This window comes from Hipposideros armiger, unplaced genomic scaffold (genome assembly GCF_001890085.2).
Source record: "Hipposideros armiger isolate ML-2016 unplaced genomic scaffold, ASM189008v1 scaffold_25, whole genome shotgun sequence".
NCBI lineage: Eukaryota > Metazoa > Chordata > Mammalia > Chiroptera > Hipposideridae > Hipposideros > Hipposideros armiger.
The window spans coordinates 5,383,423-5,407,970 of NW_017731375.1; the positions used below are offsets into that span (position 1 = coordinate 5,383,423).

At 44.3% G+C, this 24,548-nt stretch overlaps 1 protein-coding gene across 6 annotated transcripts in view; it reads right to left on the bottom strand.

The window, feature by feature from the left end:
* Nucleotides 1-6,569: 6,569 nt before the first annotated feature.
* Nucleotides 6,570-24,548, bottom strand: part of FBXW11 (F-box and WD repeat domain containing 11) — a 109,128-nt gene continuing 91,149 nt past the window's right edge. For all 6 annotated transcript variants that reach the window (XM_019635958.1, XM_019635959.1, XM_019635961.1 and 3 more), the window contains 7 exons: nucleotides 22,856-22,974; nucleotides 20,978-21,227; nucleotides 18,230-18,348; nucleotides 16,327-16,437; nucleotides 15,363-15,441; nucleotides 14,148-14,333; nucleotides 6,570-9,087 (listed from right to left, as the gene is read on the bottom strand). In XM_019635958.1, coding sequence (XP_019491503.1) covers nucleotides 14,172-14,333; nucleotides 15,363-15,441; nucleotides 16,327-16,437; nucleotides 18,230-18,348; nucleotides 20,978-21,227; nucleotides 22,856-22,974 — 840 coding nt within the window. In that variant the 3' untranslated portion in view covers nucleotides 6,570-9,087; nucleotides 14,148-14,171. The remainder of the gene's footprint in view (nucleotides 9,088-14,147; nucleotides 14,334-15,362; nucleotides 15,442-16,326; nucleotides 16,438-18,229; nucleotides 18,349-20,977; nucleotides 21,228-22,855; nucleotides 22,975-24,548) is intronic.

Here is a 24,548-nt window from a genome sequence, read left to right on the forward strand (position 1 = left end):
AATCTAGACCTTGGCGTTCCGATCCAGCTGGGGACGCAGAAGTCAAAATTACGTTTTAATCTCTTATTGAACACACTTTACAGCTTGGCTAATAAGAAAGCAGGAGACTAGAACCTCAGCTTTGGTGAATCTACTGTGGTTGCAACTTTGATGAGGCAACGGGGGCTCAGAGAGCTGAAGCACTTAGGTCCACAGTGACACAGACAGCTAGCAGGTCCTTAGGGAGCGGGATGCTGAGGGAACAGTCGGGGGAGAGGTCAGCTTGGATGTGGGCAGAGCGGGGGGGGGGACACCCAGATACCGGGCTGGGAGAAGGAAGCGGTGGGGAAAGCACCTGCCAGGAGGCCTTGGGCTGTGCGGACCTTGGGGAGCACCGACTTCAGTCAGACTGAGCCAGGTTCAGATTCTGGCTCTGCCATTTTACTAGCAGAGGGATCGTGAAAGCCACTTCCTGTTCTATGCCTCAATACTACTGTTTATAAAAGAAGGTCGAGTCCCTCATTTAACTATGATTCCTTGAGTTTTGTGGTTACCACGCCCCAAAATGGCCTCTGAAGAAGACAAACAAGATCCCAGTCCTCAAAAAGTTCACATTTCTAGTGACAGAAGTCCGAAAGTATACAATTTGTTTCCCATCTGCCTTCCCATGTAGGCTTCATGGGGGCAGGGATATTTGTTTGGTTACTGCCTAGCTCAGTACCTGGCACATAGTAGGCCTTCAATAACTGTCTTCAATCAATACAAGTCAACAAATCAAGTAATAAAATGGTAAGTACTGTAGAGTGAATAAAATACAAAATGTGACAGAGTGATACGGAGTAATTTAGATGAGCTGTTCAGAGCAGGGTTCTTGGAGAAGAGGGTATTTGAGCTGAGACCTGCGTGGTAAGGAAGCAGCCACCCAAATAGCTGGGGGAAATGCATGGTAGGCAGAGGGAACAGCAGGTGCAAAGGCCCTGAGGCAGAAATAAAGAAGGAAAAGAAAGCCTGGTCACTGGCTGGCATGGGAGCGACAGAGGGATGCATGATACAGAATGATGTGGGAGAGGTAGGCAGGGGCTAGACCGCTGCAAACAGTAACAAGGAATTTGAACCTGATTCTAAGCACATGGGCAGCCCTTGGAGAGGGAGTGCTGGGCAGGGCAGTGACATGATCTGACTTACATATTCAAGAGATGGCTCTGCCCAGTGTGTGGTAGGTGGGTTTCAGCAAGAAAGACAATAACGAACGTCACACACGGCATCCGGCACACAAAAGGTGCTCCGTGAACAAGACACATCCACAAAGGCCCACCAGTGTCCGTTCCAGGCCAAGAAGTGTGCTCTTTACCATCTGGGCTCAGGCGCTCTTTAGCTGCCCTCAGTGCTGTGACGATCAGGGTACAGCCAACAGACTAAGCTCTGGGGGAACAGCCTCCCCTTTTGATGAGAGGAACAATCCAGGAGCAGAGGTGGGGAGGGGTGGGTGGAGGCGGTGGAGTGGGAGCCTTCTGTTAAATGTTGAGCTGCTCCCAACATACTTTTCAAACATTCGTTTGCTTTTGCCCAGTCTCCTCCGTAAGAGACATGCTTTCGGATGTGTTTTGAAAAATATTCCATATGCTAATGGAATGTCACCATCTGCCAAAGAAGGCAGAGCTGTTTTTAAAGGAAAAACTATTACAGAACTGAGGTATTCACAGAGGGGCACTAAAGAGCCCAAACGTCGCTGACCTGAGGCTGACCTGGGCCGCCTCCTGTTACCAACATGAAAAGGGAGTGAGAAAATCTGAGGCCAATTACTTTCTCTCTCTCCCTCTCTCTCTCTCTCCCCTCCCCTTCTTGGAGACATGATGAAATTTCCTGAAACAAAAACTCGCAGCCCGTTCTATAAAATGCTTTCGCCTTTGGTGGAAAAAGCCCCGATGGTCCCTTTTATCTCCTCATTCCTGAGGCGCAGACCTGGCCCGGGTCTGTTTGTGCAGATGGGCTGAAGAGAGCGCGCCCAAGGACCCGAAGGGGCAGGGGCCTGCGGCGAGGGGAGTGCGGCGCTGGCTTGGAAGACAGACGTGGGAATGAGTGGACAGGCATTGTTCCCCAGGAGGCCCGGGCAGCTGGGAGGCAAGTGTTTGGAAAGGACCGTTTTCCAAGTGCTGAGAGCGTCACCCGGGCCCCGCCAAGACTGCGGGTTATCACGCCCCTACCTTTCCGGCCGCTCCTCCTCTGCCTTGTCGCTGGCTGGCTGTCCTCCTGCGCCCTCTTCCTAAATGCGAAGTCCTTCCGACTCAATGTCTGGCCCTTTATTGCCACTGGACTATCTCTCCGACACCTGCGATGTCCAAACGCAAACGCATCACCTCAACCCACCCCCCTTCCCTTCTCTGGGAGACCAAGCACCCTCCGGCCACTTTGGTCCAGGGACATTCCCACTTCAAGGCCTTTGCATCTCTGGCTGGCTCCTTGCTTATTGCTGAAACCTTGGCGCAAATGTCCCCCAGGCCGCTGTGACCCACCCCCCAGCCCCATGTCATCTTCACAGCACTTATCACAATCTGAATTCACCTTGTGAATTCGTGTGTGTCCGGGCACAGGCTGCATATTATCTATTCCTTCCGGAATGTAAGCTTCCTGAGAGCAGGGACAGTCTCCTTTCCATCACAGTCCCCACCTAGTGGCTCATAGGAGACACACACTAAACAGCCCCTCCTACCCCTCAACCAAGTCCCAGGGTTCCTATCTCCTCAACGGCCCCCAAAACCAACCCCTCACTCCCTGCGTGTTCTGCCTTATTTTGACTTCAACATTTCTCCTCTGAATCTCGACACTAACTTCCTAACTGGTCACACCTGGCTTAGAACCTGCCAGCGGCTGCCCACTGCCGCCAGGATGGAGCCCCCGCTCTGTCTCAGCATGGCCCACCCGGCAGTCCCCTGGCACCCATCCTGCCTGGCTCCTCGCACTCCACCGTGCTCTGTGCATGGCTGGGGGCACGCCGTATACATTTATTAATGACCAAAGGACATATGCCAGAGGCACACCAGTGGGGGCGGGGCGAGATGTGCAGAGGGCCTGTTAATGCATGAGGGCTGCCCAGCGTGAGGCCTGGCTCCTCAGGGAGACTGCTGGCATCACGGTGCCCATGGAGCAGGGAGAGGCAGGGCCCCCCCCCGCCCCCCCCCCCCTCCACACACACTGAGGACACAACACGAACCCATCCATTTTGGAGATGCCACGCTTCGCTGAGGATGGTGGCATGTTGAGGTCTCATTCTCCTCCCAGAAACACTTCCTGGAGCTATGATAGGTTGACCGCTTTTAAAGCTGAATTATTCTTAATAGCAAATTAACAACAACAAAAAAACACCCAACTAGGTATAAACACTGTTCACCTGGCCCCTCTCTCTTTGTTCCACCCACTGAACAGCCCAGGCCCTGGTTACTAACTTCAGTCCTAGGTTCTCTCTCACTGGGGACCAAGTGTCAGCTCTTGTATTTCCCAAGCAGCTCAGACAAGCCCTAGGCTGCCTGAGCACATTTAGCATCATCCCATCTCCACCACCCCAAACCCTACAAACCCTTATAACTTTCTCTTCCGGACATTCTGACCCATATGTTTAAATGCCATTGTTGAAGCTACCAAGTGCCTATCATGTATCAGGCGCTGTGCTAGGCACTTTAGATTATGCCATTAATCCTTACAGTGATCTTCAAACACTGTCTCCACTTCCTAGGCGAGCAAGCTCAGGTTCAGGGCTGGAATGCCCTTGCCCACAGGGCACGCTGCCAACTAGGCAGAGCTCCAACCTCAAGCTAGGTCTGGCAGCCCCAATGTTCATGGTTTGCTGTGCCATCCAGTAAACCAGTGACCCCCGTAAAGTGGTCTCGATCAAGATCCAAAGGCTGGGTGTTCTAAGAGCGTTCCGTTCCCACCCACCAAAGCTGCAGGGTGTTTGGGAGGAAAACACAGCCCCACGAGAAGGGAACGGTCCGTTGGATCGAAGATAGAGGTGAAGGGCAGAGGGAGCTTAAGTTGTCCTCACAGAGGTCTCCCCCAGACCATCCGCTTGAAGCTGTTCCTAGGGCATGCCCGCGACACGTGAAGTCCGGCTTTGTCGTTCCGGGGTTCTCCCAGCCTAACAGTCACACACCTACTCTGAGAAATGCAATTAAGCCATTCCTGGAGACAGGATGAGTGGACGGCCACAAGGCTGAAAGTGAGGAAACAATACAACTCTGATAGGACTCTGCTTTCCAGGTTACCCTGCTCACACAGAGAAGTTACCTATGAACTGCACGGTAGTTCTTTCACATGGCTCCACATACCCAATAACCATTTTGAGACACTGAATTAGGATTTCAGTGCACTTGCTGTGTGGGGTCCATCGTCCCATCTTTGGGCAGGTCATTCCAGATGTTTATTGAGTATCTGTTAAGTTTTAGACCCAGCTTTGTGCAACAAACAAGCTGGAGCTTAGAGATCTTGGAGCCCCTTGTTTTCTCCAGCTGGAAGACCTGGTCAATTTTAGGCCAAAAGCCTGCCTTGCTTTAATGTGAACTCAATTCCAGCACAAACGCAGGCAGCTGGTCTGAGCACTCACAACGGGACTGAAGATCGTGCTGCCAGCTCTTGGCCCCTTTCTCTTCCTCTTGTCTTTTTGAACACCTCCCCTTTTCGGTCATTTTTCATAAACTATTGAGTGGCTACCGTGTGCTCGTCGCTTTGTCACAAGGCATATCATTTGTTCCTTTTCTCTGGAATCTCATCTGTTCTTCCAGAGTTCAGGGGCCCAACTTGGACACAATGTTTCCACAGCTCACTATTAGAAATGCTTAAAATCATGTTAGTTCGGAGGGGGAAACGTGCTCCAGCAAATTGCTAAATTAAAAAACCTCCCAACTTTTATAAATTGGGTTTCTACTTAATGTGGATGTCCAGCTTTTCGAAAATGCAGACCTGCCATCACTGGGCCTGCATTCCTGCAAGGCAACAGATCGTCCAGAGCTGGGCCGTGCGCCCTCCAGGACTTGAACTAGTGAAACCGTCCCTTACACACAGGAAAGCTAAAGACCCCAAAGTGGGCATTGCCACACAGCTAATTAGTAACAGGAGTATCGGCTAGACGCCCAACTTCCCTTCTCCTTAGTAACTGGAAAACAAACTGGCCAATATAACAAAGACACACTAGTCTCTGATATGTACCCAAGCTCTACAAAACCTCTTCGAGTTTCTATCAATATGGGATGAATTCGCATTCCTCACAGTAACACCTCACCTATCGAGGAAGAAAAAAACTAATCTTTACTGAACACCAGCTATGCAAGGGTAGGAGTCTGGAGAGGTGACAGTCCAGTGCGACACTGAGGTTCTGCCCACTCTGCAGCGGCACTGAACATCTGTTCGTAAGAATCAGCCCCATATCACCAAGTTTGTCGTGCTGAACAGAGAGAGGGATGGAAAGAGCTGTGAAAAAGGACAGGAAAAGGCCAGAAACCACCTAAAACTCCACCCTCAAGGAACTAGCTAAACAAATGAGGGTACATCCTCCTAACCAAATCCCGTGCAGCCATGAGCAAGAATGAGGTAGAATGATATGGACTGGCCTCCTGAAGAATATCAGATGAAAAAGCAAGGTGCAGCACAGCACACAGAGCATGCTACCATTAACAACGTTAAAATGTGGGGGACACGACATGTGCGTGTGCTGTAGGGATGCACAATAATTTATTTAGCTGTGTACACAGACATACACACACACACACACACACACACACACACGCGCGCGCGCGCGCGCTCGCGCATACACAACCCCTTATACACAGAGTATTACCCATCATAGGATATGCACAAAAGTGGTTAACAATGAGTGGAGGACAGAGAGTCAAGAATGAAAGGAAGAATCACTTTTTGCCCATCTTTTTATGGTTTGTAAATTGGTTTTCTTAACCATATGCATGTTACAGATTTGGAAAACTTTTTTTTACAAGAAAAGAGGGTGGGGGCAATACTGTGTAAGAAATACTCTAATTTCGTCCCCAGAGTCCACATTACCAATTCGGTTGATTAATGGGGGGGGGGGTCCTAGTTATCCAGAAAACTTGCTACTTCTTGAGACTTTGGAGCAGAATCCTGCAAGTACTGACTGTTCTGCTTTAGTCCCCAACCAAATGTGTGAAGCTGCAAATGTGGAAAACGGAGCCACGCCATGTCCGATGCGTAGGGGACCAGCTGCAGGTGCACTTGTCACCTCTCCATCCTCAAGAACCAGAGACAAACACACAGAGCCACAGGGGACATTTAAGGGGCCACTTTCCTATTTTTACAGTAACTGGTGAAGCAGTGCAGTAGTGTGGGGAAGCAAATTTGTGGTGAGTTCTGAACTAGCCTCAGTGCCTGAGGTTCAAGTTAACTGTCAGCAAAAGACCCCAGGGCATGGACTGTGTCGTAGAAGTTCTCACAGGCCCAAAGCAGTTTGCTTTCAACCTAGCATACAGAGCAGGTGATTTTTTTGAAATCTATAACCATTACTTGTATGTCACTGAATTGCTAATAGCACGTGAGATTTTTTTTTTGAAAAATGTCTTAACAGAACATCAGAGTATTGCAACACTTTATTAAGGGTATTGGCTTTGAATTAGTAGCTGAAGTAACAATTGCATGAAGGCAGATTAGATGGGCTGTATAATGCTCACACTTGATTTATAGACATTACTTAGCAATGTATTGGACAGAGGTCAACTTTTTGTTTTTTATTAAGCACATTCCACAGTACAAAGCTGTCATGAATAATATCTGTACAATTTAACAGTTTCAATAGCTGTTCAGACACAAATTAATTTCAAACAGATAATTGGCAAACATAATTAATTACAAGTTAGAATTAGACTATCCCAGTGCTTTAAAACATTAATATAGCAGTAATTTACAGTTGCTCAATTATGGTTAGCAAAATAAAGTCCAGAGTATGGCTGGGAATTACTACTATAATCCCAGAAAGTCAGAATTCCTTGGGTGCCAAAGTCCCCTGATATAACTTAGTAGGCACAATTCAAAGGTCGTGTGTGCATATTCAAAGGCTATGATCTCCCAAGGAACAAGAACTTTTATATGAAACATGCAAAAACAACAACAAAAAGTCCATTCGTTCAGAAGAATTGCCTCCTCCCCTCCCCCCGCCCCCTCCCCGGGCTCTCCTAACCAGTTTGCTAGTAAAGCTGTAAGATGAAGAATGGTAAAAGTTACATCACTTTCACAACCGCTGTCAAGCTTACAACATCTACCTTATGAATGGAGGCTTATTCTTTTACACTTTGAGACTCAACTTCTCAAAAATAGAAATTAATTTAGTTACATGTGGGAGGGAAGGATGTATCTTTTAAAAAAAGGGGGGGGGGGAGCAAAGCCAACCCAATACACAAACCACATACACACACATTGATCCCCACACCGTTCTCAATGCAAAGGACAAAACAGAGCCCAGGGCCCTTCCCTTGAGTAGTAGAGTGTGCTTCCACGGGAAGAGGTTTAATTAACAGGAGGTTCTTATTGGTCCTTTAAAATGTTATTGACATTCCTTGATCTTTGGAAACAATGGCAAGGGGCAAATCAAACCTAATATTGAACAAGGGGAAAGGAGTGCCAGCCGGATGCCAAAGTCCTTTCCGTGCCAGGCCAGCATGATGGAGCCATTCACACATTCAGGCTGCTGTGCACTCGGGGGCTCTGACAACCTGCCAGGCCCCCAGCAGCAGGTGACAGCAGAGATGACGGGATGGGATTCTTGAGCTGCCGGCTCCGCCCACGTAGGCGTTCCCTTCCGCTCGGGTGGGCCTCGGAACCAGCCCGACCTGGTACATGGGCTCCAACGTGCAGGGCCTGTGACCATCGTGACAGGCCAGGGGGCTGGAATTCTAGAGCCAGGAAACCCCGTCGGTAGGGCCTTGCTGTTCTTCGCTCCCCAGGGTTAACACACAGAATAATAATTTGGTACAGTGAAGTCAAATGAATACTATGAGAAGTGACCACCAGTACACTCAGGAGTACTTATGAGGAAAAGAACAAGAAAAAAATGTTAAGGTACCTCTCTCTATTGCATATACTGCACAACAAATAAACATTCTGTGTTAAACTTTAGAAATTACATTTTAAAACAAGGTTCCCAGTAAAAACACACACCACACACACACAATGACGATGACAAAATAAAAACACCATATGAATACTGCAGGAAGGGTTCTAGGTAATCCACGTCAACCCTGGTATCGGTTCTCGAGCCCAGCCCATGGCCAAGTGTGAACACACTGTGTATTAGTGTCTCCGGCATGGGGGCCCTGGCTCCAGCAACCTTGAGGTTAAACTGTTATGTACATTATATCTACATGCGGGTACAGTATTTTAAATTAGGAGGCAAGCACATGTGTAAAGGTGTTATTCTACCAAACATCAGGAGATGGTCGGGGTACAGAGAACAGTTAATAAAAGAAAAAAGCTATATTACCTGTTGGGAGATAATATAACCTGGATTATAGTTCTTTAAATTAAAAGAAATGGTACAGAAAGGAAGTGTAATCCAAAAAAATATGACTAACGCCATCCAGAGGGATTTTCCATTGTCCAACATGTTCCTAACGTAAGTCGGGATTCCACACAACGTGGACAAAGGAGCGCGCTCACTTCTGAGAAGGACAGCCCTGGGCATGCTGGGTAGGTGTTTGGCACCCGAAACTTCACCGAAGAACAATGCTGTTTCTTAATATCAGACCAAAGTGCAAAGCATATAAATTAGAGGCCAAGTCTTCTCCTGACTATCGATTTACTTCTGGGAAATAGACTGTACGTTCCTTTTATGTGAACACTTTACATTTGAAGCATTAGATCTTTTTCACGGATGGGGGAGAAAATGGTCTTCTGTCCTACTTGTAGTCAGTAAAGCTAAGGTATCCTTCTCAAAGTGGAGCCGGAACTGCAGGTGAGAAATGTCGGTACTTGAAGAGTTAGGCTGCTTTGCATCTACCCAGCGTCTAGAACCAATTCCAGCTTCATAACTCAGCTGTGAAGAACTCCCTTAGGCATTTGGTAGCCATGTAGCCAGTAGTTCAAGACTAGGAAACCCTGAAGGAGAAAAACAAAACAAAAGAAAAAAAACCAAACCACCAAAGGGAGTTTGGGTGGATATTCTGGTCAGACGTGGAGATGTCACGTTCCTAAGCACGCATAACACATTACTGCTTTTCAAATAATCGGCATCAAAACCAGAGGCTGCAAGTTGTTTTGAATGCATTACACAAAAGGCATCATTTTATTTAATCACAACAACCTTATGAGGTAGAAACTATTATACTCACGTCACGAACAAGACAGCTAAGTCTCAGTTCAAAGCGTTAGTCATTAAGTGAGAGGGGATTCAAAACAATGCCTGAACCGATACTATCTATAATCCACCATCTTTCAGTGCTGCTGCTAAAACTATGCACATAAAATAAGCTTAATATCAGATTTTACATTTAGCAGAATGTTTTATGACACCCAGAGCCTACAATGGCCTTTCTCGTGTCCTCCTGAGAGCACTCATTGTCGTGAGACAAAAATATGCAAAGCTAGTAAATAAAGTATCCGTTCTAAATAGAACGTTAACCATTGGAAATTACTTCTTTTTGAAATAAATCATGAATAACAGGACAACACAGTATTGAGAAAAAGGCTGCTGAATAGTCCATATGTTTTGGGTCATGACTGAGTCAAGTACACATTTCAATCACAATCTCTACCTTTATCCATTATATCTAAATATAATGCACACATGCCCATACACCCCAAGCAGGACATTCATGAAACAATACTTATCATTACTGTGTACAATGCAGGCTGACATTTTCTATTCTCAATTTTATCAAAGCAAAGTCAAATTTCATTAAAATGATTTCACAATAACTAAAGCATCACAACCCTTTCCAACCACTGCACTAAATCATTGGCCTAGAAGATCTGAGTCACCTTTAGATCTAAAATTCTACTGGGAGGGGGACGGTAGAGAGGGTTTTTTTTTTTTTAAGTTGGTATGCCTTTTCAAAGGCAACTTTCCTAAAAAGTAGTCAATTTTCATAAGGATCAAGAATCCAAATCAGCTTTCTCAATGAATTCAAGAAAGATTCAATTCCATGCGCCACTGTTTTCCCATGAAGGATATTTAGGAATGCCTGACTTATTTATAAAATGGAAGCACCCTGTCAAAAGCTGCTGGTGGGAACGCAAGCTGAGTTAGCTCTTCCTGAAGCACCATAACGTGATGATCCCAAGTCTATGAACGTCACACCTTTTAACCCAGACACTCTAGGTTATTTCTACATTTCTATCCAGAGGTAATAAGGGGTTGGGCAAAGATTAAGCTAAAAAAAATGATCCATAATATGTTTTAGAATAGCTAAAAGCTGGGGCGAAAACATAAATATCTAACAGGACATATCCAAACAACCAAATATTATTTTGCCATTAAGAGTGACAATTGTGGCAAAACTGACATTATTAACATGGAACAATTTCACAGTGAAGAGAAAAAGCATTTTAAAACATGTGCGTTATCAAACATAGTTTTAAAGGCCTGAAAGGGTATATACAAAAGAGTTAGCGATGGTGAACCATGACTTGGAGTTTACTTTCTTCTTTTGGCTTATCTAGTTTTTTTTCCAAATTTCCTAATAATGATCTTATATCGCCTTTTATTATATAAGGATAATGAGAACTACTGTATATATAGCTCTTAGGAGTTAGTAATTTAAAAAAATGACTCAGCAAATAAATCTATTGCTAAGTTTCCTGACACAGACATACTCTTCCTAATATTTTCAGGGTGAATATTTTACTGCAAGGTTAAATCATCATTAGGGTAGTGTTTCTTATTATGCATAAATCTTACAGTATCACATGGTAATAATTTTTTTCCCTGTTATAATAAATGAAAAGAATTTGGAAAAGAGCAATAAAATCTATAAAGTTGACTGCCAAGGTTGTCAAAAGTAATTCACTTTGAAGAGACAAACACATTTGAGGTTTCATTGCTTGTGCTGCTTAAAAAGCAGATAAGATTTTTCCATTGATTTATAATTGTGGATCATAACAAGGCAGCTGCTCTTAGGTTCCCTACAATGGGTGGGGAGGAGGCCCTCGAAGAGGTAACACAGCTTCCTTCCCACCACAGCCAGTGAGAGAAGCGGCGTGGTGCTCATGATTTCATCCCCTGACCAAGAAATCTTGTTTCAGGCACTTTTAAGAAATATACAAAAGTTGCCAATTGGTGAATATTCCTACAATTCATCTACTAAATATGCCAGAGGGGGGATAAACATACTCTGGATGTCTTGAATTTTATCATGTGCCTCTTTAGACACCTGTCCAAGACACAACAGAGGTACACGTAGGTTGTCCTGTGATACCTACTCCCCTGAGCCTGTGCATTCCAGCTCAATTCCAAAGGTGACACGAGGGAACTTTCTGGGGTGCTAGAAATGTTATCTGGATTGTGGAGGTAGTAACAGGGGTGTATACATTTGTAAAAACTCATCAAACGGTACACTTTAAATGGGTATGACCTATTTTTACACAGATCATACCTCAATAAAACTCATTAAAAAACACCACCAGAGGCAGAGCGAAGGTGCAGGGGCAGGGCGGAGGGAGGTGTGTGCACTGAGGTGCCTGCCTATTTAGGGAATAGACACAGGAGCTGACTACGCCAGTTTACACAGCATATACTAAATGTTGACTGAGTTACTATCTTTATGTTTGCGGAAGGTGCCTGCATGACTACACTGTAGTCTCACACACGTTTATTTACGGGCAAATTCTTGTGTGGCCTTGAAAAAAAGAGCACAAATACGTAATGCTGGCCCTGGGTGTCACTTGCTCAACAAACATCAACGAGCGCTTAGAATACACTAGGCGCTCCACTGGACACAATAAAGGAGCTCCACAGCCTTGTGAGGGAGACAGGCAGGCACACCATTGCAACACCAAACAATAAATTAAGTCAGAGGAAGCGAGCGAAGGGGTGGGAGTGGGGTGGAAGTGTCTACAAAGCTATAATAACAGAAGCAGTGAGAGGGAGGTGGTGGAGGGCTGCACTGCTCAAGTGTGATTAGAGAAGTTAAACAGAGTTCAGTCTGGCTGGAGCACTGGGTTTGGGGGAGGGAACAATGGGACACGGGGAGGAAGACTGGTGTAGGGAGGACAGAGGTAACAGCCAGATGCCGAAACGCCTGTCGGCTAGTCTAAGCAGTTCAACCTGGACCCTGAAGACAATAGGAAGTCCAGGAAGCAGAGGGTGGCAGAGGCAGGGCCAAGATGACCCTAGGGGGTAGCAGGGTGGAGGGTTGGCTGAAAAAGGAGAAGAAAGACCACGAGGGAAATCAGTTTTCATTTGGGCCCATTCCTCCTTCCCTGTATTTTCCTTAGGCTTTTTGGGAAAGAAGGTTGAGACGGGGAGGAGCAATCATTCAAGAGACCCCTGACTTCGTCCTCTGTAATTGCCTGTAACATCTATTGTAAGACTCTGTTCAATAAACATAAAAATTCTGCCTTATGGATTTTTCAATTGCATTATGAAGACGCTCTCTGGTGAGAAAGCACAAGGGACCCGGTTACCATCTTACGAGGCAGCATGAACACACCTGAGACCAGAGAGTGCAGCACCTACAGAGGTGGCTCACGGGGAACGACTACGGCCCGCCTCCTACACCCAGGGAGACACAGCCACCTCATCACGGTCCTTGAGTCCTTTTGGGTCCCCCTGGGATCCCAGAATCCTTCCCAAGGCAGCGCTCCAGCCAGTCACTACTGATAAGACAGAGTTGGCATGAAGAAAAAGCCTCTGCCAGTCCTGATGCAGACCCTTGTCTTACCACCGACACACGGAACAGGGGCAAGACCAGAGGTCGGCACATTTTTTCTTAAAAGGGCCAGCGAGTAAACATTTTAGATGTCGCAGGCAATATGGTCTCTGTCACAACTATTCAATTCTGCCCCTGAAGCATGAACATAGGCAACACATAAAAATGAGCAAGGCTATGTTCCAATAAAACTTTATTTATGGGCACTGGAATTTGAATTTCATATAATTTTCATGTGTCATGAAATATTATTCTTCTTTTAATTTTTTCAAGTATGTAAAAGTATAAAAATTATTCTTAACTTGCTGTGGTGGGAGGGAAAAAAATCAGGTCATGGTTTCCCATCTTTTCATCAAAAAGTTTCCCAATTCTGCACACTGACTTCCCTTACATTTTTAATATTCAATGAACAGGAAAGTGTATAACGATGAAAAGCCACTAAGCATTAAGGAATGCTTTTAAATAAAAATGAATGTTATTAACCACAGTCTTTACATACATATATACATAGTAGCACAAATAGGTACAAAAATAGTTAATTCAATCTACAAAGTTTAACGTGCCCAGAATCCGCTGGCTCCCTTGCAAAATTCCCCAAGTTGGGAACCCTGCTCCAAATGAGCAGGGCCATCGGTTCCCAGGATGCAGCCAAGTAAGGCTTCTCATCCTCAAGGCTGGACACCCTCAGTTACCAAAACACAGCCACCACAGGTGCTTATAATGGCTCTAAGTCTTCCTGCAGCCATAGCAAAGGATTTTGCTTCCTGAGCACCTGCTGTGTCTAACGGATGAGGAATGGGTTACAGGAGCTCTCGCAACAAACATCCTTTTCTGAGTCCTCTTCTAAGGAATGGTAGTGGTGGGTGAATTGTGCTGGGGGGAGAAGATCATTTTGAATGTTTGGTTGATGGTTATTTTTTTCTTTTTAATGAAAGATAGAACTGAAAGACAGGAAAGAGAAAAAGGAGAGTTTTGTACCCCAAAACAGAATCGGAGGGTTTTTACTGGTGTTCTATTGGTATGACAGGGAAACCATTTAGGAAAATAGTTTTTAAAAACAGGAGCAAGTTGTCTGCCAATACAAAACACACAATACACAGGATTGAGATTTAGGTCTCATTTTGAAGAGATCGTAAAGATCTCGCCTTATCCTAGAACGCTGTGAAGCTGAGACGCCTAACGAAGACTAGCCATCTTGGTTCCCACCACTAGGAAAGGAACTCGAATCACGAAATGTCCCAAAGGTTAAGTGAACCCAACCAGCAAATGAGAAGGCAGGGACATGCTCACCTGAAGCGGGTCAAGTGCAGACTGTTATCTGGATATGTAAGTGTATGTTCTGGAGGGCGAGCGGGTCTCGTTCTGGGCGCTGGGAGGCACATTCAAGAAATCCCAAATCAAAATAGTGTCATCATGAGAGCTGCTGATGATTTGAAATTCATCAAACTGTAGCCGAAACACACGTCCAGAATGTTCCTGTGAAGTAGAACAGCTTGATGAATAAAATGAGACCTTTACAATCCCTCCTATCTCACTACCCAGGGTTTGGCACAGGCTGAAAAGGCAGCTCCTTATCCGGGCTTCCGGCAAAGCTAACTGAGCTTTGCCCTTCACCCTGGGAACAAATACTCTGCTTTTCCTTCTAGGCCTTTTCTTTAATTAAACGTTATACCCTAGATCCTGGCCCATTAATATGTCAAAGAAGAAAAACTATGTGACCAAATCACAGAAATGTAAGCAACAATATTGAATACCCATTCTTGATACACTGTAAAAATTAGAACCAGAAAAATAGTGTTTTCACCATGACCAAGACTATCTATCGCAAAACACAGCCAACATCAAAATTAATGGTGAAATATTAGAAGCATTCCCATTAAAATCAAATCGAAAACAAGAATGACCCTAACTATAGCTCTGCATGGTCTAGTCAATGCAAGAAGCAGATACAGAAACAAAAGGTAAAACTACTGAAAACGAGGAAAATCCATCAATATTTTCAAATAACGGTCTCTTCAAAAATACAACAAAAGCAAGCAAACTATTAGAAATAATGAGCTTGGTAAAACTGCAAAAACAAGATTACCATATAAAATAAAGTATTCCTGTATGTCAAGCAATAATCCAGGGACTATAGACTGAGGGGGAATTCCATCATAATAGTACAAAAGTATGCTGTGTTATAAAAGTATAACATAACCAGATACCCATATTAAGCAATCTCTCAAGGAGGGAGGAAGGAAATTCTTTGTGCTCTATGAGAAAACCAGTCTACCTATAAACGAGGAAGGCTGCTCCCATACACTAAGCTATATTAATGCTCCTTAGAAAAGACCTTGCTGTTATGCACATGCCAAAACGCTCTGAGTTTGACTAAACAAAATTAACAGAACAGGGCATTTCTGTGAAGACACAAGGTTTCTAGCGATACACCCAGGCAGGTCTATCTGTGGGCGGCCATCCTCCTGCACAGGGAGCCACTTCCCGTCTCCACAGCTCACATACCACCAAGGTACGCAAACACAGGGTGCTTGCTGGGGCTCGAGGGTCAAGAGCAGCTTGCAAATCCCAAACTTTAATTTTCCTGGAAAGAGAAATGAGATTGCAATTAGTAGAAAAGTTAACATTTTAAATGCTGTCAAGCATTTCCTTGACAGAAAAGCATTTGAACTGCCTATCATAAAAGTTAATGGGAACATGCTTATGTTTTTACAAGTCATTTAAACCAATTACACTTGATTTGGGAAAAAATAAGGACCTGAACATTCTCAGAACGGCTGAAACCGTGAAGAAATATTATTTGAAGAGAGACAAGAAAACAACTTCAGATTATCTTAACTCAATTCCTGACTTGATAATCATGTCTCCGAATCCATTCATCAGGGGGCTCTCGAGGGCTGACTAGGTGCTGCTGATAGAAGCTAGGGCTCTCCATGACATTCCAAGGATACATTCCTCCAAACTCAGCAAATGCTGTAAGTTACTAATAGGAGTGTAAACAGACCAACAAACCCATTTGTGAGGTATATAATAAGGTCATCTTGAAAGGTTTACAGTTGCCATTTGCTCATTTAAAAGTTGTGAGGCTTTTAAAAGAGGACTTGATCAATTCACCAAAAGGGGAAAAGAAATTTATCATTGAACTCGACAACAACAACAACAAAAAAAGCCTGGTTTAAGGGCTCGGGCAAAGACCTGAATACCCCCACAAGCGGAGTTCTTACCTGAGTTTATAACAACGGTTAAAAGTATAACTATAGAAGCCCAGAGGCTCTGCTACTGTGCAGTTTGGGGCATGGCAGTTCATCTTTCCGGGCCTGAGCGGCCTCACGTTATCAAGTGGTGTGATGACACCTGCCATCCGCCATCGCACAGCACAGGACCTGGCACACAGAGCGGCCTAATACCCAGCACGCTCCCCTCTCCTGGCGTGGTTACAGCAGTGCATTTGAAAACGTGAGGTGCGTACCCGTCATAGGCCCCGCTGACAATTCTCTTGTTGTCAAAGCGGATGCATCGGACCAACTCTTCGTGTCCTTCTAGAACTCTCAGGCAGGCACCACATTCGATATCCCAGAGCCTTGAATGAGAAACAGATCTCTGTAAAACAACTCGACATACCATCACATGACCCTCAAGTTCTTTACATCTGTCCCATGCGTGCTTTTCACTATTCTGGAATTCTTATTTCTAAATATCTCACTCCCAAGTCCACACTAAGCACATACAAAGATACATATGAACATTTAGGCCATTTGTGTGTTTTTAAACACTAACTTGGGAGGAAACCTCACTTTTCATTGTATTTCCTTTCACACAGTTTGAAACTTCTAAAAATCACGTGTGCTACTTATTTAAATAAGGTCAACCAACAGGAAACTTCAATTATATTTAGTTCCTAGACATTCTCTTGATGTCTGAGTTGATGAAGCTGCGTAGCCAATGGTCTAAAAAGGACGTTTCCGGTGGAGCTAGGGATGGCAGGCAGGAAAGGAGAAAAAGTGTGTGTGTTGTGGCCGCCGGGGAACACATCCAGCCAGAGGTTCGGTTTCCACCCCAGCTCCTAGGCCAGGCCACGCGGCCCGCTGAGGTTAGCACCAGCACGGGGGGGTCCCTCTCCTACGAGGCTTCAGGACACCACTTCCTAGATCCACACGGCACACTGGGCTGTCCAGTTTGCAATGTCAGAGTGGGAGGCTCGTTAGGTATGTGCAGTGTCTTGGAAATACAAGCCCATTGACTATATCCAGCCTTTTCTCTGTCTATGATTTAAATAACAATTCTGGAAATAAAAACTTTTTCCTATTATTGATTTTTCTACATGACTTGCAAAAACAAGTCACAGCAAATATGCATAAAACAAAGTTAGCACACTAACTCTACAAGGACGGTTTCTTATCCTCTCCACCAGTAGCTCCTATCACACAGCTGATGAGTATTCTACCACAGCCACCCTCAGCAAATCTCCTCAATGCCAGTGATGACGGCTTATCTTAGCTACTGTGAACGCTCCTTCGGCACCGCCACTATGACTCCAAAGTGCTTCCCTTCTATAAACTGTAGAGCAATACACATGATTATTTTGTAAAACCTCAGCAATTGCAATGAAGGAGTTAAGGATTATTTATTGCTGAAATACTAAGTAATACAACAGAGCCAAGATTCAAGTACAAAACTGACTTTTATAATATCTTAAAACTTAAAATGATAAAGAAAACTTATAGCAGTTTTATAGCTCCCTCCCTCTCCCCCGACTTTCATCCTTCTATCCCTCCCTCCCTCCCTCTCTCTCTGAAATAATCTTGAGCCCAATCTTCATTTTGCCCAAACATTAGGCAATTTGGTTATAAAAAAGCTACTAGCATATATTGGGACAGTGGGACAATGACTTGGGATAATTAAATAGATATTTAAGGCAAGTTCTTAATAAGATATAAAATGTTTAAGGATAGTCATATTTACTAGAAAGCAAGGACACTGAGTGTTGGGAAAAAACAAGGGAAATAAAATGAATGACCAACAGGAGCCTTGGGAGAGACAGATGAAGTGCCCGCCCATCTGTGCGGGAGGAGGCCGGCACGCAGGTGAGAAACCAGTCAGGCGGGAGCATCCTCTGTCCTAAGGTGTTCTGGTATTATGGGGTCTTGGGTTATAAAGCCTTGTGCAAGGGGGAATCTTGGAAGAACACGCAGGGCATACACAGCTTACCCCCTTTAGAATGCAGAGCCACTGATTAATACACGTTACCTAAAGCTTTCTCATCTGAAGCATCCCCAGAGACTCTGAGTCTTTGAGCATTAGGACTGGGAGATGAGTCAGCACTATGCAAACATCCATCAGCCTGCTCTGTCAGCACACTGACTTCTACCCACCTGATGGTGTTATCTGATGATCCACTCACAACCAGCCGGTCCCTGTACTGGAGACAGGCAATGCCTCGCTTGTGCCCATTCAGAGTACGAACAAATTCACAGGTACTTGTGCTCCACACCTGTAACAAATGAGCGATATTTTTTAAGAACAAATGCAGAAAAGACCCCTCACGATATGCCATTAAAAAAAAAACAGAGCTTCTAGGAATGATCAAAATACTTGATTATGAAACATGGTTGGAAGGCAGGGGGCCAAGCTGGACTGCATAAAATTTTCTTGCCTGCTGAGGGATAAAACTGGAATGAAATACAGAAGGAAGTTGTGAAGTCTCCAAGCCTTGAGATCGTCTCGAAGAGATTATCTCTGGGATGGTTCAGACATTCATCTGCCTACAGGGAAGAGTTTGGGCCAGGTTTGTGTTTCATGCCAGCTGACATGTCAAACGCAGTGGAACTGATGTGAAAAAGCTTCACCTTTCACATCCTCCTCTTTTCAGCATAGTTTCTTGAACAGCTCCTTTTGTTTTGACACATCACTTCTAATATTATGAATCTGGAATAAATAATCCCTTTTTTGTGAAACTATCTGCAAGACTTAGATGTTCATAGACACACAATAAATTATAAGCCAAAAAGGAGACGCAAAGCAACCAAAGTGCCCAGTAATACCAGCTGCACTAGTAGTGGAATGGGATAACTGGACATCCCACATGCAAAAGGATGAAGTTGAACCCCTACCTCACACTATACATAAAAATTTAATTCAAAGTAGTTCAAAGATCTAACGTAGGATCTGAATCTTTAAAACTCTTGGAAGAAAACCTAGGAGTAAATCTTTGTGACCTTGATGAGGCAATGGTTTCTTAGATGTGACAACAAAAGCACAAGCAACCAAAGAAAAAAAAAAGATAAACTGGACTTCATCAAAATTAAAATTGTTTTGTGTTTCAAAGAACAACATCAAGAAAGTAACAACAACCCACAAGATGGAAAAAAATATTTGCAAATCATTTCTGATAAGGACCTTGTTACCAGAACATATAAAAAACCATCTGCAACTAAAACCAAACAAAAAATGACACATAATCCGATTTTTTAAATGAGCAAAAGATTTAAAAAGATGTTTCTCCAAAGAAGACATAAAAATGGCCAATAAGCACATGAAAAGATGCTCAACATCATTAGTCGTTAGGGAAATGGAAAGTGAAATTAACAGCTATCACTGCACCCCCACGAAGATGGCTGTGATAAAAAAGACAGACAGTAACAAGTGTGGGTGAGGATGTGGAGAAATCCTCCCGCTTGTTATTACGTGACAGCTGTTTTGTAATAAGGCCCAAACCTTCTGGACTTCCAGGCACTGGTCTTGTACCAACTGGTATGACTGAGTGGTGAGGGAATTACCGCACACGAAGCCTAGTTGTTCAGCTTCCAGGCCACCCAATCTGAAGTTCGATGCTACCTAGATCTGTGGGGTGAGATGCCAGAATGCTGCCTCGTGCTGGTCATAAAAAGGTTTTTTCAGCCAAATCCAAACACTAAGACATTGCTGGTCAGGCTATAAACTGTTGTAGCCACTTTGAAAAAACGGTTTGGCACTTCTTCAAAATGTTAAACACAGTTACCATCCCAAGAGAACTGAAAATGTTGAAGGCGTTATTCATAATAGATAAAAAGTGCGAGCAACTGGAATGTTCATCAACTGATGAGCAGACAAACAGAATGTGGTCCATCCATCCACCCAGTGGGATCTGATTCAGTCACTAGAATGAACGAAGCACTGACATATGCTACCAGGTACGTGGATGAACCTTGAAAACAATACACTACATGAAAGAAGCCAGACACAGAGGGTCACATACTGTATGATTCCATTTATACGAAATGTCTAGAACAGGCAAATCCACAGACGGAAAGTAGATTAGTGATAGCCAGGGGGACCTGGGGAGAACATATGGGTTGACTACCAATGGGTATAAGGGCTTTTGGAGGGTGATGATAATGTTCTGGACCTAGTGATGGTTCTATACAACGTGAATATATGAAGTCCACTGGACTGTGTGCTTTAAAATAGTGACTCATAATACGTGAATTATCTCATTAAAGCTGTTATAAAAATTTAAGAAAGCTAAAATTTTAAAAATTAACATGAATACTGGAATCAAAACTGCATTTACCACGTCCTATGGATACCCCAAGTGATTGTCACATGTCTGTCTGCCACCACATTTGAACTTCTTGAAGGTAGGGACACGTGCTATTCATCACATCTCCAGCACCCAGCCCCGGGACTAGGGCATGGCAGGCTCTCAAAATCAGGGGACTAAATCAAATTTCAGCTCTGCCGCTCGCTGGCCGTGTGGTCCCTGGCACAGTTCTTCACTCTGAGCCCCATCTGTAAAACGGAGGCAACACCTACCCTACCGGAGAGCGGGATGAGTGAGGTGGTGCTGCGAAAGCTCCTGGTACACGGTGTATGTTCAATAGGTTAGTTCTCTCCTCCTTAAAAAGGTGATCAGCAATGCCATTTCATGAAGCAGGACTGTTCTCTATCCTGGTCCCATGACCCCTTTCTCCTCACTGCCTATAACTCTAGAAGCATGCAGAATGGGGTGGCCTCAAGGGTTCCTAAGCACAAACAGAGGAGGAGAAAGACCTTGCCCGGCACCAGCTTCGACATAAGCCACCTCTGCTTTCTTTCCACTCTACAAGAGACGGCAGCAAGAAGGGTTGTAACTGCAGACTTACTTTGATGGTCCTGTCACCAGAGGCGGACACGATGTACTTATCATCAAAGTCCACGACGTTGACAGCGGCGCGGTGGCCGACCAGGACACGGCGCAGCGTGATATCGGTGGCAGAGGCCATGTCCCACACAGCGATCGAGCGGTCCTTGGAACAGGTAACCATCAGGCCGTTGCTGAAGCGCAGGTGCAGCACAGCCTCGTTGTGGTGGATCAGCGTGTTCAGAACCTCGCCTGTGTTCACATCCCAGACTCTAGAGGAGAAAAGCACAGCACTGATTACGGAGACAGCCGGGAAAAGATTCTGGCATCTGTGCTCTGGGCCCATTCTTAGCAACAGGCCCGGAGGTGTGGATTTTACCTGTATTGGGAGACAAGGACCTGACACCTAAGTACATGCTTAAAAGGAGCCGCCAAAGCAATCTCTCTATTTGCCGAATGTTGGGAAGGTTTCAGAAAAGAGGGCCAACTCTGGCTCTGCCCAGGTTTAGGTTTATTTAATAGTTTTTCAGGGATTATGTTTGAAGGCTTGTGGTTGATGGCAGACAAAAAAAAAAAAAAAAAGGTTCTTCGAGTAAGTGGGCTTTGCAAGGAGTTTGAGATGATGGGGGAAGGGGACTTGGTGGCTGGGGAACTGAGGACAGTTCCAAGCTTGAGGTTCTTTTTTGACCTTTGACAGGCCTCTGAATCCACGGACTGTGCGCCATGTCTCATCAATCCCCACACCCATCTACTTACCCAACTGCCTTATGGACAAAGCCAGTGTCTCCCAATTGGTTCACCTGGAGATATGGGGTTCTTAGGGGCAGCCCTTTCATGTCATAGCTTTCTGTCACCCCAATCTCCTATTCGGAGGACAAGTTCACGCAGAGCAGAGGAAAGACTCAGGCCTCTAAGGCTGAGAGGTAGCGGCCGGGAAGCACCGAGTCAGGGAAAGCACACTGGGCATGCGGGTGACTATTGCAATCCCTCAGCTGTGCCTGTAAAACAACCCTCTTCAAGTCTCTGAGTCGGCCTAGAAGAGCCATTTCCCTCCGCTCCACATGACATGTCCTCCCCTAGGCACCAGCAGTCCAGCCGAGGCTTCACTGTATCATCCCCAGGCTCTGATGAAGTCCAAAGCCATCGGGATTGTGTGTGCCAGCGGTTTAGAAGTGGATTCCAACAGTGCTTCCTCTCTACTCTCAACTTCCAAGCAGCGTCACTGCTTCCCATCTACTGGGGACACTGCTATTCCCAGTTTCATCACTCTGCCCAAGGGCTGGCGTCTGAAAACAAGGTCTCCATTACTAGAAAGGTGACATAATATGAAGGCAGACTTGAAAGATATAAATTCAAGGTTCAAAATTAACTATGTGACTCTGAGCAAATAACTTAACCTCTCTGATCCTGGTTTCCTAATACATCTATAGAAAAAGAAGATAATACCTACCTAATTAGAAAGGTTGATGTGAGAATAGGATAAGTCTATAAAACATCTGGCACACGTTCTGTGTCCCTCACAAGGTTCTGCCAACAGCTGCTCCTGACTCGTCCAGTACTTGTAGGTTACTGCCCACCACCTTCCTTCAACACCTGCCTTCTTTTTCTCTGCCCTGGAGCATGGTCTCTGGGAGAAAGCTAGCCAAATTCCAGACAATGTGCTTTGATAGGAAAGCACGTTGCCATTCAACTCTGTATTGTGGGGCGATGCAAACAGGACCTAAACAAAAGTGAGCTTTCCCAACTTAGCTCAAATGCACCTCCACCAACAGTGGTTTTGAAAGACAGCACACAAAAGCACATACAGCGTGTGTGTGCGCGCATCACAGAAGATGGTGAGACTCTCCCATCTGCTCGTGGAAGGCACACGTGTTCAGACCAGTGAAACCCAGTCACTCACCTCACTGTAGAGTCTGAAGAGCCAGTCACAATGACGCGTTCATCATACTGGAGACACAGCACAGAGCCAGTGTGCCCCGTCAGCACTTTCAAACATTCCAAGCTGGTTTTATCCCAGATCTATTGAGACAAGACCAACCACAGGGATTTAGTGTTTCACGTTCTGATACATGTTTGTCTCACCTTATTTTCTGAGTCGTAAAATAACACAAACTGCTTACAGTAAATAAGAGTTAAACATCAAACGGGTGGGAAATGACAAGAACCAATATTGAATAACTTCCAGAATAGATGTACTATTTTGTTTACTCTGCCCCTGTACTCACTATACTTAACAGCCTTATAAGGGGAATTTTAAAATAAACTCTACCCAAAGAGTTGGCTTGCCCGCTGGAAAACAATGCCTTTAAAAATGCACACCCCTTAATCCATTCTGTTTGTTTACAAAAGATTTTAATTGAAAAATGTTCAACATTTCTGAAAAATTTCAATGTATACTATGAAGTTTGTAATGAGAAAATATAATGCTTTATTACAGAGTGGTGTTTTAAAAAATATTATAATAAAAGTTGTCTATATACTGACATAATGGCTGTACATTTTCAAAAAGAAAAACATATTAAAATGAAGTAAAATGTAATAGTTAGTTTTGTACTCTCAGTGCTCTTTTTCTCCCTTCTTTTGGATGGTTAAAAATATATTCTGTGGACCTGGTCTCTGACCTTGTAAAAGAGTATTATAGCTTGCAGTGTCCCTCAAGTTCATTACAAATGGCCAAGATACTGCAGTGCTATAAGCAGTTAAGCGACTTTCTATAAAATAGCAAGGCTTGCTTTTAATTTCTGCCCTAATAGAACCACAGTGATTTTGAAAGACTGATTAGTGATGAAGGACCAAAGCAGAACGAAGCACAAAATGTTTTCAACCACTGGAATGATGGCTAGATCTAGAAATTGAGATGCACCCTCTGCAGTGCATTTCCGTTCTACTGTTCTGTCTTATAAATCAAATGTAACTTAACTTAAACCTGGGTGTGCCTCCGTTAAGAGAACTCTTTAGAAACACATCCAGTGTAAATGAAATGCAAGCCCATGGCCATGCTTTGATAAGGTCCTTATAGACCATCCTTATCTATTCCTTAAAGAACTGCCAAAACTAAACAGCAACATATGTCACTCTTGTTAGAGTATATTTATAGCTACAGGTTAGGGCAATCAATAAGTTACATAAAAATAGAGTTCTGTTTTGGAAGTTGGGAAATACCAGGTGTCTCTACTGCAGGCCTTCTCAGAGCCTTTATGTGCTACTGTATCCTGTGACTTTCTAAGGAGATACACAGCATGCAGTGTTTTCTAAATTTGTTTGAAGGACATTACTCTTCAAAATAACACCCTTTAGATTTATATCCACAGAATACCTTTTGGGAAACTTGCCAAACATATAGGAAACCAGTGAAACGGTGTGTTTACATGCTATAATTCAGAGTGCTGTTTGCCCTAAGTTATCTGAATTATTGACATTCCACTACTTTGTATTTTTTTTAAATGAAAAACGAACAAGTGGAAAAAAAACCCCAACAACCCCAAAACATCTTTAACTCACCCCAAGTAAAACAATATAGAAAAGGGGCCAAGATGCAGAGTGCTCACTACAAACTATCTCTTCAGTTGACTATCACTAAAAACTCAAACAAA